Source organism: Gopherus flavomarginatus, chromosome 6, assembly GCF_025201925.1.
Source record: "Gopherus flavomarginatus isolate rGopFla2 chromosome 6, rGopFla2.mat.asm, whole genome shotgun sequence".
NCBI classification, from domain to species: Eukaryota; Metazoa; Chordata; order Testudines; family Testudinidae; genus Gopherus; species Gopherus flavomarginatus.
This window is the reverse complement of record NC_066622.1, coordinates 63,627,392-63,640,190: the sequence shown is the minus strand read 5'-3', so window position 1 is coordinate 63,640,190 and position 12,799 is coordinate 63,627,392. Positions and strand designations below refer to the sequence as shown.

Sequence of the window (12,799 nt, the reverse complement as noted above, 5' to 3'; positions counted from 1 at the left end):
ATGGGAGATGACTAGAATTGAACACAGAATGGAATAAAATACTCAATATTAGTATCTCTGTTAATACGCCATGACATCTTGTTTGATTTTTTACCACCACTGCACAGATATTTTCATTATGCAGTACACAGTGACATACAGGTCTGGTCCACACTGCAGAAAAATCAACACCCCTGAGCAACATAGTTATACAGACCTAATCCCCAGTGTAGATGGTGCTATGTCAGCAGGAGAGCTACTGCTGCCTCTCAGGGTATGGCTACACTTGAAACTTCAAAGCGCTGCTGCGGAAGCTCTTTGAAGTGTGAGTGTGGTCGCAGCGCCAGCGCTGGGAGAGAGCTCTCCCAGCGCTGCACGCACTCCACATCCTCTACAGGAGTAGCTTGCAGTGCTGGGAGCCACGTTACCAGTGCCGCGGCACTGTTTACACTGAGGCTTTACAGCGCTGTATCTTGCAGCGCTTAGGGGTGTGTTTTTTTCACACCCGAGTGCGAAAGTCGCAGCGCTGTGAAGCGCCAGTGTAGCCATGGCCTCAGGGAGGCATATCAACCACGCCAACAGGAGAGCTCTTTCCCATCAACATAGAGAGTCTTCATTAAAGGGCTAGAGCAGTGCAGCTGTGCTGAAGCAGTGTTTTAAGCGCAGACATGCCCTGAGTCTTTGCATCTTTTAAAACTGTAAAAGCAACTAAAGCAGCACCAGGTTTGTTTTAGAACTTAAAAAATAATACAGATGGTACACTTAGCATCTTCTAAGCATGATACAGACATGCATCAAGTCACCTATTTGAGATCACACTTCGTTGCCTATCCCCTTTTTACAGCCCAAGACCACAGAGTCAGTGGTAGGGCCAAACTAGAACTACAGAATGCTGATGTTCTTGCTTTGAATCTCACATTCAGTTGATCAGGGCATGCTAACCCTTTCTCTTTAAAGAAATTAGCAAAATAATAGCCTTTAACAGGGCTTCTCTAGGAGGCACCCGGTCACTGGAATTAGAGAGTTCAGCAAGACAACGAAACAAAAGTGAGAAGACAAGAATGGAGAGAATGCTTACTTTGCTGGAAGAGACTGCCTAGGCCATGTACCATCTTCATTCTTCACTTCTATTAATAGCACCTGAAGAGGGAATGCAGACAGTAGAGCAAGCCAAAAACAAACTTATTTTACATGTTCTATAAAATGACTTAGACATCTCTTAATTGATGTTCTCTGAATATTGTTTAACATCTTTTTTTTTCTATTAAATGTATATAATGCTTCCATTGCAGGGTCTCTTTATTGATAGATTCTCTTCTTGTGCATAGTACAGGAAAACATTTTCATAGACAAGCTACTTACCCAAGGAAAACCAGGTGTTAGGCATTTCAATATCATGATCATTAGAGAATTCTGAGCATCTTACCTGACCATGATAGAGCCCTGCATCTTGTACAGTGCTATCCAGATAGTTGACCTGCTCATAGGTGTTACTCATATACCTGCTCCATAATCTAGTTTCCTTCTCACTGGGGATATTAAACAGCTGTCGCATTTCCTTCTCAATGGTGGCTGTTTAGGGGACAAAATATATATAATAAACTTCTGAAATGCTTAAATATTTCTAGAAAGAACTAATCAACCAAAGATACATTAAAGGCATATGTCCCCACTTTATCAGTGCCCGAACAGTAAAAGATATGTCTCATAATCCAGTAGTGTGACCATCATTTGAGCTGAAAATGTCTACTTATTAAAACTCTATTTTCATACACATTCATCTGTCAGAAATGTTCCTTTTGGCTGGGTTGCAAGCAAGCTTGAGAAATTTGTCCAACAAGTATCTTTTCTGAAATGTGATAAGCACCTGAAAATTGGAGTTTAAAAAGGAAGCGTGCTCAGATACTACTACAAGGTCACACTACTCAGAACTATCAGCCAAGCACATCTATGGATCACATTATAGTTTACATGCAGCATCTTAAAAGGGGGGGGGGGCATATGATGATGCAGTGACATAGGATATAGGGCCAATTTTCAAGTAAAATGAATGAGCAGGGGAAACTGGAGGAAGTATCTGCTGGAATATTTTAGTCATAAAGCCCAAGGAGCCACATCTCTTGTACATTCTGTCACTGAAGTACTGGAAATATTTAGACACAATTGTTTCAAACAATGTCTTGGCCATTTGCTAAGGAAGTGGACAGAAGACAATGATAAGCACCGATTACCCTTTAACCTCACCCCCACCCCATTTACAGGTCTTGGGATCATAGAATATCAGGGTTGGAAGGGACCTCAGATCATCTAGTCCAACCTCCCTGCTCAAAGCAGAACCAATCCCCAGACAGATTTTTGCCCCAGATCCCTAAATGGCCCCCTCAAAGTTTGAACCCACAACTCTGGGTTTAGCAGGCCAATGCTCAAACCACTGAGCTATCCCTCCCCCTCAGGTCTGCTGAGGCCTAACTTTTAAGCTACCTGGCCTCAAAGGGTCAAGCAGTTTTCCAACCAAACGTAACCCTTCCCCCTCAAACCTGAGTCAGTGCCATTGCTGCCTCCAGTCCATGGAGTTGGTACGTGGTGGTGGATGCATACCCTGTTCCTGATGCCTCTTCTACACTGTGTGTGCTCAGAGCAAGAAGTGATGAGGATCTGCAGCACACACTGTAGTGCATACAAAGCAAAGCAAGGAGTAGGCCACGCCGCCATCACTGTGCTGACCCGAGAGGCAGGAGGTGGTCATCAGAGGCAACCCAACCCAAACTTTGTAGTCATGTACCAACAGGCTAAAGAGCTCTACCCTCATTTACTGCTATTAAATGAGGTGTTTTTAAATATTCCTTATGAGAATCAGTCAGTTCAAAGAGGCAAATATCACATAGCTACTTACCAATGGTGTCTGCTTTGCTGAAATGACAGGTCAACACATTGGTAGGATCACTATTTTCACACAGCTTCAGTTCGAGGAGATAAACTTCTACTTTACAGTGCTTCACAAACAGACCGTACTCCACCACCTATAAACAAAAGGCTGCCCCTGAAGCAGGCATGATACTGACCACTTCACATAGGTGAGATGACAATCATTTTTAAAGCGCCCTCCACAACCTGGACTGGCTGCCTAAACAGTGATTTACAGTTTTAAATTGAGTGGGGGAAGGGTGGTCTGACTCAAACTGGGAATTCATTAATTCAATCCCAGCTCTGCCCCGTCTTGTTGTGTGACCTAGATCACCATTTTCCCATCTGTAACACACAGACTACTCCTTTTTTCCCCATGGGAAAGTTCTGAAACTTAATTACAGCAGCTGAATAGTAGCACCAACTAGTTAAGGTTATAAAAAACAATTCCTATTGCAACTCCTATGTTTCATGCAGAGAATTCCAAAAATGTTTACCTTTTGTACCTGGTCTCTGCCCAAAGGCAATGTTCCACCCCCTAGAACACTGCAACAAAATCCTACCTGTTATTTTGAGTTACAACAAGGAACGAACCATTTTATGATTTCATGACTACATTCTCACCCACACTCCTCTAACAAAAATCAATCAATGATGGCACAAAAGTGACTGAAAAGTCAAGTACTTACTAGAACATAAGTAATCCTGTTTGCTTTGGTAAACCTAACAAAAATTGGTTTCAAAATGAAGGACTCAATACTTCCAAATGTGAAACTGCACATGTGCAGTAACCCTTTTCATTCAGCTATCATCCGCACTCATAAAAAGGCAGAGTGCACTGGGACTTAACTGTGCAGCTATGTACCACATGCCATGTTACTTCCGATTAAGGAACTGAGCTATAGAGGTAGAAAATAGCAGCGTGTGGAGCCAGTGTTAGCTTCACCAGTACGCAGAGCAGCCTATACATATTAGTAGTGACTATTCATATTAGAGTAGCACCCAGAAGTCCCAACTGAAATTTGGAACCCACTGGGCTGGGAGGAGTTAAAGCCAAGCCTTATGGATATTTTATTTGAGAGACGCGGGCAGGAAGTGGGGAAGGCGTGATGGAAGTGGCAATGTAGGATTCAGTGAGGGAGGTAAAGTAGATCTGTTGGATAAACACACAGCAGGAAGAATGCAGTTGTAGCAGACAAGGTCAGCATAGTCACAAGACTTCCAGAGACTCCACAGCAAGAGAACAAGAAGGCAACAAGCAGAGGCTGGGGGTGAGCCAGGGCTTGGTAATCAGACTCAAAGCTCAAAGAGAGGGGGAAGGAGGGGCTGGAAATGGCTGGATTGAGAGAGAAGCAGCCCAGCAAACCTGCCAACAGACTTCAGAAGATGACTCAGGGTGAGAGAAGCGGTAAGAGAAGCGGTAAGAGAAGCCATCTTATAGATTCATAGATTCCAAGGCCAGAATGGACCACTGTGGTCATCTAGTCTGCCCTCCTGCATAACACATGCCACAGAACTTCCTCAAAATAATTCCTATTAGGATGAGGCTCTATTATCTGAAAAATCAGAGTTATTGGTCCAGCTTCTGATTTACTCAGTCAACACCTGGAAGTTTCTTCCAAATTCTTAAGGCCTCTTTAAAATCACATAAATCTGGCTGCCTCCTTCAGGTCAATGTTAATAAAACTGGGGTCTTTGTGTCTTTCCAGCGCTTACAAATACTATCCTTTTCCAGGTAAATATACAGCCTCACAAAACAAATTAAAATACAACAGAGATGAATTATGTAACAGTTTAAAATTCAAATGTTTAAATGACCAGGGAACTTGCTTCTCTGATAATAATCAATCTACCAAGTCAGTTTGTTTAAAATCTTAGAAGAATACATAACAAGAAACATTGTGGTCCAGGATATAGGGCAAACTAGATCAGGAGACCCAGCTTTGCCACAGAATTGGTGCATGACCTTGGGAAGTCACCTCATGTCTCTGTCTTTATTCTCCCTCCCATCCTTTATCTGCTTTGTCTATTTAGAATGCACGTTCTTCCGTCTAGGGATGGTCTCTTACTAGGTGTTTGTACAGTGCCTGGCACAAGAGGGTCATGATCTCAGATGGGTCCTCTAGGCACTATGGTAATACAGGTGATAGATAATAAACTGCATTCCATTTATGGAACCCTAAATGGAACAGACTAAGTTTGCATTCAGTTAAATTTAATGCATGGTACTCATTGTTTCGTACTGTCACCAGCTATAAAGTCTTGCTCAGTTTCATTCTGAGCAGTGCACCAAGGAGAAGTGTCCATATTTGCATATAGCTGCAAGAACCAGACTGGAGCACAGGACTGTGGTAAGAGTCACTGCACATATCAAGGTACCGTGTTGTTTGAGCCCCACTTGACAGAGTGGATGCAGCAGCAGTGTCAGATGAGATCCTAGTCTTGGTGAGGACCAGGAGCCAGAGAGCAAGGGATGATGAAGTAATGGTTGACAGTGATATATATTATGTGGGTCAGAGGGGTGGGGTAAGGAGGGCAGAGAAGTAAAGCTGGTGGGAAAAAAGAAAGGGAGGAGGAGAAGATGGTGGCAGTGGATGGAGGGAGGGAAAGATATATTCATAGTATCTAAAGCCAGAAGTGACAATCCAATTATCTAGTCTGATGACCTGCATATTATACAGCCTTTAAACTTCACCTAAATAACCCTGTGTTAAGCCCACTGACTCCAGTGAGTGGCAAACTGATTAAGTGAAACATGTCCAGCTGATCCTACCAGGCATGCCATGCCGCAGACAAAGACAAAAAACCTATGAAGTCCCACCCAATCTGACCTGAGGGGAAATTCCTTTCAGACTCTAATCTGGGAATTAGTCTGACCGTGAGCATGAGAAAAGGCACACCAGCCAGGCATCCGAGACAGGAGTCTCTGGACCGCCTCTGAGCATCAGTCCATCCTAACCAATGTCCCATCTCTAGCTGTGGCCAATCACTGATGATTCAGGGGTGCAAGAGAGATTACAAATGTGCATTGGGGAAAAACATTTCTGTGACCCTTGCAAATGACTGAAGCCCTGCAGCATGAGATTAGATTATAATCAATGACATACAGAGCTACAAGTGTTATGAGCATGCTGAGGGCAACATGGGAAATTCTGTTCTCCCCAAGACCCATAAGGAAAGGGGGTGAATGTGGGACCCACAGACTCCTAAGCCATATAGGACCATCACAACCCAGGCCAACTCCCTCCACACAAAAGCTACAGAACCTCTCCCAGAAACCAAATTAAAGTTTATCTTTCAGAAAGATAGCTAATCTCGTTTTAAAGTCTCCAAGCAAAGGCAAGTCTACTATCTCCCTATGTAAACTATTCCAATGTTGAATCAGCCTCACTGCTAGGAAATACCATCAAAGTTTGTCCAGTTTCAACTTCTGACCACCTTTTTATATCTCTGTCAGTAAGATTAAAAAGTCCTGCCCCAACAAATGTGTTGTTACCTACGCACAGTGATCAAGACACTTCTCAGTCTTCTCTTCAATAAGATATATAAATTGAGCTCCTTAAGCCTACATCATAACAGCTTGTGTTCCAGCCACTGGATCATTTTTATGAACCTCCATTGAATTCCCTCCAGTTTTCCAAACCCTCCTGGAAGTGCGGGTACAAGAACTGGGCCCAGTATTCTAGCAGCAATTTTACCAATGCTGTGAATAGCAACAAGATTACTTACCTACTTCTACTTGATATTCCCCTTTTCATATGTTAGCCTTTTGGCCACAGCATTGCACTGAGAGCTCACACTGAGTCAATTATCCACAACGATCTCTAAGTTCTTTTCGAAGTCACTACTTTCCAAAACAGTCACCCATTCTGTAGGTATAACCTGCATTATTTGTTCCCAGATGTCTGGTTAACCACAGCAGTTAGTGCTGAAAACTGAGCCTATACAGCAGGAAATCTCAAGGTCCTACCCTCAGAGATGCACTCTGTCTGCAGGCTCAGACAGTTACATCCACATTTTTCAGAACTGATTTTCACCCCACTGTGCAAAGTGGGAGCGGACAAAAAAGGATGGAGGCTCTTCTTCCAAGGTCCTACTTATGTTGGCCCAAGGACAAGCCTTCAGTCTCCAATCAAATCCCTGGATAATATTTCCTCTTAACCACCCCTACAGGCTACATCTATCAGGCAGGAGGATCTGGCAATGATGAAGGTTCAACTTGCAAGAAAAGTTTCTTCTGCTTCCTTCACAATTGCCAAGTCCTAATCAGTGGAAGTGTGCTGAGTGGTGAATAGCCTGACTAACCCACAGGATTACAGAACCAAGTATTTCATGCTGTGAGGAATGCAGTTTGAGGATGAGCTCATTTGGACAGGATTACAGAACCAAGTATTTCATGCTGTGAGGAATGCAGTTTGAGGATGAGCTCATTTGGACAGGATTACAGAACCAAGTATTTCATGCTGTGAGGAATGCAGTTTGAGGATGAGCTCATTTGGACAGGATTACAGAACCAAGTATTTCATGCTGTGAGGAATGCAGTTTGAGGATGAGCTCATTTGGACATGGACTGAACCTTCTGTCTCCATGGTAGCAGAGCTGTGAGTTTGTGTGTTTCCTAGCTTGCCTCCAGTCTTTGTTTCCCTTTAAGTTAGTGTTGCTCACTGAGGTTCTGGGGGAACTTCGTGCTACATCATAGGAGTTGTACTATTGTCCTCCCCTATTGAAGGCCTCACTCCATTATTAGGAGCATGTCAATTACTCTCTTTAAGAAGGCCAGGTGCCATCTGCTCTTAAAGTTACACTTTTGCTCAGGAAACCACCTCTTACTATTGACACTTGTGCCAATTATTGACTATTCTTAAATCTCAAACGTCCCTGTTTAAGAAAAGGTTATCAAGACAAGTGTGGCAAGGCCACTCCAGTAATAGCGGAGTTCTCAGATTTTCTTGCGTCCAGGCAGTTTGATTTTAGGGCTAGGTATGGCAGGTTACATCATCCATTGCAAGGAGGAAATCAGCCAAAGATCAAGTGTCCATGATTTCCTCCAGCAGTTGCTTTTGGCACTGTTCAAACAAAGTTACCAGCAAGCTCCTTGCATGTGTGGCCATGTGCCCTGTGGGCATGCTGTGAAAAAAGTGGGAATTTTTTGTAAATGCTATGAATTATGTGCCTCAGTTTCCCCTATGTGTTGCATTGTTAGGGAGAGGGTGGAAGAGGGCTCCATGTTCTCGGAGAAGGCTAAGACATAGGTGTCGGTGGTGCCTTTCTGTTTGCATCTTGGGTCCCATGTCAATGGAGTATCTCAGAATATGAAGGCAAATCCACTTGCCCAGACACTATGGCCATTCGTTGCCAGGTGTCAGATTGCCCACCTCTCTGCAGGATGCCAAGCAACATTGCCCAGCTTGAAAAAAAAAGGACTGAGAGGGGTGAGGTAGTGAGTTAAAAGTTGGCTGCTGAAGAAGTGAGGGAAGAGGGGCTACTCACCAGGAAGTCTAATTGAGTGACAGAGCTTTGGGCTCTGGACTAACCAGAATGGATTCTGCCATGGCCTTCATGTCTTTATGCTAACCCAAGGACTTCCCGTGCTGTATTCCAGCTGACAAATAAACCCTACTGTTTTACAACACTGGCTGGCAAGTATCAGAGGGGTAGCCGTGTTAGTCTGGATCTGTAAAAGCAGCAAAGAATCCTGTGGCACCTTATAGACTAACAGATGTTTTGGAGCATGAGCTATCCTGGGTGAATACCCACTTCGTCAGATGCATGTAGTGGAAATTTCCAGGGGCAGGTATATATATATATATGCAAGCAAGCTAGAGATAATGAGATTAGTTCAATCAGGGAGGATGAGGCCCTGTTCTAGCAGCTGAGGTGTGAAAACCAAGGGAGGAGAAACTGGTTCTGTTTGGCAAGCCATTCACAGTCTTTGTTTAATCCTGAGCTGATGGTGTCAAATTTGCAGATGAACTGAAGCTCAGCAGTTTCTCTTTGAAGTCTGGTCCTGAAGGTTTTTTTGCTGCAGGATGCTCACCTTAAGGTCTGCTATAGTGTGGCCAGGGAGGTTGAAGTGTTCTCCTACAGGTTTTAGTATATTGCCATTCCTGATATCTGATTTGTGTCCATTTATCCTTTTCCGTAGAGACTGTCCAGTTTGGCCAATGTACATAGCAGAGGGGCATTGCTGGTATATGATGGTGTATATTACGTCGGTGGACATGCAGGTGAATGAACCGGGGATGGTGTGGCTGATCTGGTTAGGTCCTGTGATGGTGTCGCTGGTGTAGATATGTGGGCGGAGTTGGTATCGAGGTTTGTTGCATGGATTGGTTCCCGAGCTAGAGTTCCTATGGTGCGGTGTTCAGTTACTGGTGAGAATATGTTTCAGGTTAGCAGGTTGTCTGTGGGCGAGGACTGGCCAGCCACCCAAGGCCTGTGAAAGTGTGGGATCATTGTCCAGGATGGGTTGTAGATCCCTGATCATGCGTTGGAGGGGTTTTAGCTGGGGATTGTATGCGATGGCCAGTGGAGTCCTGCTGGTTTCTTTCTTGGGTTTCTCTTGCAGTAGGAGGCTTCTGGGTACACATCTGGCTCTGTTGATCTGTTTCCTTATTTCCTCGTGCGGGTATTGTAGTTTTGAGAATGCTTGGTGGAGATTTTGTTGGTGTTGGTCTCTGTCTGAGGGGTTAAAGCAGATGCAGTTGTACCTCAGTGCTTGGCTGTAGACAATGGATCATTTGATATGCCCGGGATGGAAGCTGGAGGCATGAAGGTAGGCATAGCAGTCGGTAGGTTATCTGTATAGGGTGGTGTTAATGTGACCATCACTTATGTGCACTGTAGTGTCTAGGAAGTGGACCTCCCGTGTAGATTGGTCCAGGCTGAGGTTGATGATGAGGTGGAAGCTGTTGAAATCGTGGTGGAATTTTTCCAGAGTCTCCTTCCCATGGGTCTAGATGATGATGTCGTCATCAATGTAGCGTAGGTAGAGAAGGGGCATGAGTGGACGAGAGCTGAAGAAGCATTGTTCCAGATCAGCCATAAAAATGTTGGCATATTGTGGGGCCATGCAGGTGCCTATAGCAGTGCCACTGATCTGGAGGTATATATTATCATCAAATTTGAAATAGTTGTGTGTGAGGATAAAGGCGCAGAGGTCAGCAATCAGTTGTGCTGTGGCATCATCAAGGATACTGTTCCTGACAGCTTGTATTCCATCTGTGTGTGGGATGTTTGTGTAGAGAGCCTCTACATCCATGGTGGCTAGGATGGGGTTTTCTGGAAGGTCACCAAAGCATTGTAGTTTCCTCAGGAAATCGGTGGTGTCACAGAGATAGCTGGGAGTGCTGGTGGCATAGGGTCTGAGTAGAGAGTCCACATACCCAGACAGTCCTTCAGTGAGAGTGCCAATGCCCGAGATGATGGGGCGTCCAGGATTTCCGGGTTTGTGGATCTTGGGTAGTAGATAGAATAACCCTGGTCAGGGCTCTGAGGGTATGTTGATTTGTTCCGGTGTTAGTGTAGGGAGTGTCCTGAGTAGATGGTGTAGTTTCTTACTGTATTCCTCAGTGGTATCTGAGGGAAGTAGCCTGTACAATTTGGTATTGGAGAGTTGTCTGGCGGCCTCCTTTTCGTAGTCAGACCTGTTCATGATGACAACAGCACCTCCTTTATCAGCCTCTTTAATGATGATGGTGGTTTCTGAGGCTGTGGATGGCATTGCATTCTGCGTGACTTAGGTTATGAGGTAAGCGATGTTGTTTTTCCACAATTTCTGCCTGTGCATGTTGGCGGAAGCACGACGGCACGATAGCTCATGCTCCAAAACGTCTGTTAGTCTATAAGGTGCCACAGCATTCTTTGCTGCTAACACTGGCTGGGTATCACAACAAGTGCTTGGTGAGGTGCACTGCTCTCTAAGATTGTACAAGGCTCTATCAGGGTCTGTCTCAGTTGGACTTGCTGAATGGAGCTCACTGGGCAAAGCAGGGGTGCTAAACGATCATAGATCCAATCTAAGGAGGCAGTGAAGCCACATGAATAAGCCTGAGGGAAGAGTGAGACCCCCTAGGGGGTATCGCACACTGAAAGGGTTCCTCCCAGAGACTGTTCAAAAGCTGGGGCCATAGCATCGGTCCTGTGGATCTGTGACACATGCACCATGCTCAAATGTCCATCATTCAGAGGGGAAGCATTTGCACTGGGCTCTGTCCTTTTCCCTAGCCAGTGCTACCAATCTAGGGAAAGGGCTTCAGTGCTCCTCTCTTCCCCTCTTTCCTTTCTACCATTATAACTATTCACAAAGTGAAAGTGAGGGAGAGGGTAGGAGGAAAAGTAAAGGAGTGGCAGTGGAGATGGAATGCGTGAATGAAGTAGTAGAAACAATGAGGTGAAGGAGTGAGAGGGACTGCACTCTTACTTTTATGTGCTCAGGTTGTCACTCATTCTGCACACAGTAAAATAAGTAAGGAAAATTGTTACTCAGTACAAGGCATTGTTAACACTTGTGCAGCCCATATGAGGAGCAGACAGTCCCTCCAGTGACTCAGTTCCCTTCTCTCCCAGATGTTTCAGAAAGCAATAGGGGGGAGCTGCTCATCTGCCCCAGGGGCACCCTTCACAGTGCTTTCTACTCTATCAGTGTTCTACTAACATGATCCATCAGTACCTACACAGAGAGAAGATTTCTGATAGGAGAGGGCTCTTAATCTAGGAGGCAAAGCATTAAAAAATCCAGTGGCTGGAAGCTGAAGCTAGACAAATTCAACATGGAAAAAAGGCCTAGTTTTTAACAGAAAGTAATTAATCACTGGAACAGCTTAACTAGGGGGATGTGATGGATTCTCTATCACCTAAAGTTTTTACATAACTATTGGGTGTCTCCCAAGATCTGCTCAACCAGAAATTATGGGCCTGATGTAGGAATCAATGGGTGAAATTCTCTGGCATGCATTATCCAGGAGTTCAGATAATGGTACCTTCTGGCTTTAAAATCTATGATTCTACATACATAAAGCCATTAAGCAGTTATTGAGGTGCAAACCCAGGTGGATTCAGTGCACACATTACATCCTGCCTACTTTCAGGAGACCTGGAAGGTGCAGTTAACATAGCCTGCATCTGGCCACGCTTGGATGAGAGTTATTAGGCAGAGACTCTGTTCAGAAAAAACAGAAGTTGTGCCTGTGGGTTTGGAAAAATGGTATCACCTAGCCTGCATGAGAGAAGTGTGCTCATCTTTCACCACGCTTTTAAAACATGGGAATTATATTAGGTCCTCAGCTGCTCCTTGGAAGCAAAAGCACTTTCCAAAATCGGTACTTGCCCAGAAGTTTTTGACTTCTCTTTCAGAGGCAAGATTTTACCACAGGGATCTAGGCCTTTGTCACCTCGAGATGGGATAACCACAATACGCCCTACGTGTGGTTACACCTGTAGTGCACTAGGAACTTCCTGCTAGCACAGGATGTAGCCAATCACTCGTTTAGTGCATCATACATGGGCTCCACGACCTGCACTAGCCTCGAGTACATTTCTGGGTCCTGGCTACTTTATAGGCCTACTGCGCTGTGGGCCAATACAGTGGCAAAGCCTAAGGTGCTCACGGTAACAGTCCCACAGATTTAATAGGAAGAGACAGCGAGCTTTTGTGCAAGATCATCAACGCTGGAACGTACTCCATCTCCCTCAGTCAAAACCCAGATCTGTTAACCCTGAGGCATATTGCACAGGCTGCATTCTAATGTTTTCCCTCAGGGATATGTGTGAAATGGCAAATGGGGGGGTGGGGAGAGACCTTCTTTGCGGAGAGCAAGGAGCCTACTGTGTAGACAGAGAATCACTGGAGGTTTTAAGTGTTATAGTTGTTATACAGTACCTGGAATACTAGATAAGTAAATCACCTACTTATTAT

General features: G+C 44.6%; 1 protein-coding gene across 1 annotated transcript in view; it reads right to left on the bottom strand.

The window, feature by feature from the left end:
- LOC127054156 (ubiquitin carboxyl-terminal hydrolase 4-like) overlaps positions 1-12,799 on the bottom strand; it is a 122,700-nt gene that overhangs the window by 96,734 nt on the left and 13,167 nt on the right. Inside the window, 3 exon segments of the mRNA XM_050960072.1 lie at positions 1,058-1,119; positions 1,406-1,551; positions 2,873-2,999. Coding sequence (XP_050816029.1) covers positions 1,058-1,119; positions 1,406-1,551; positions 2,873-2,999 — 335 coding nt within the window.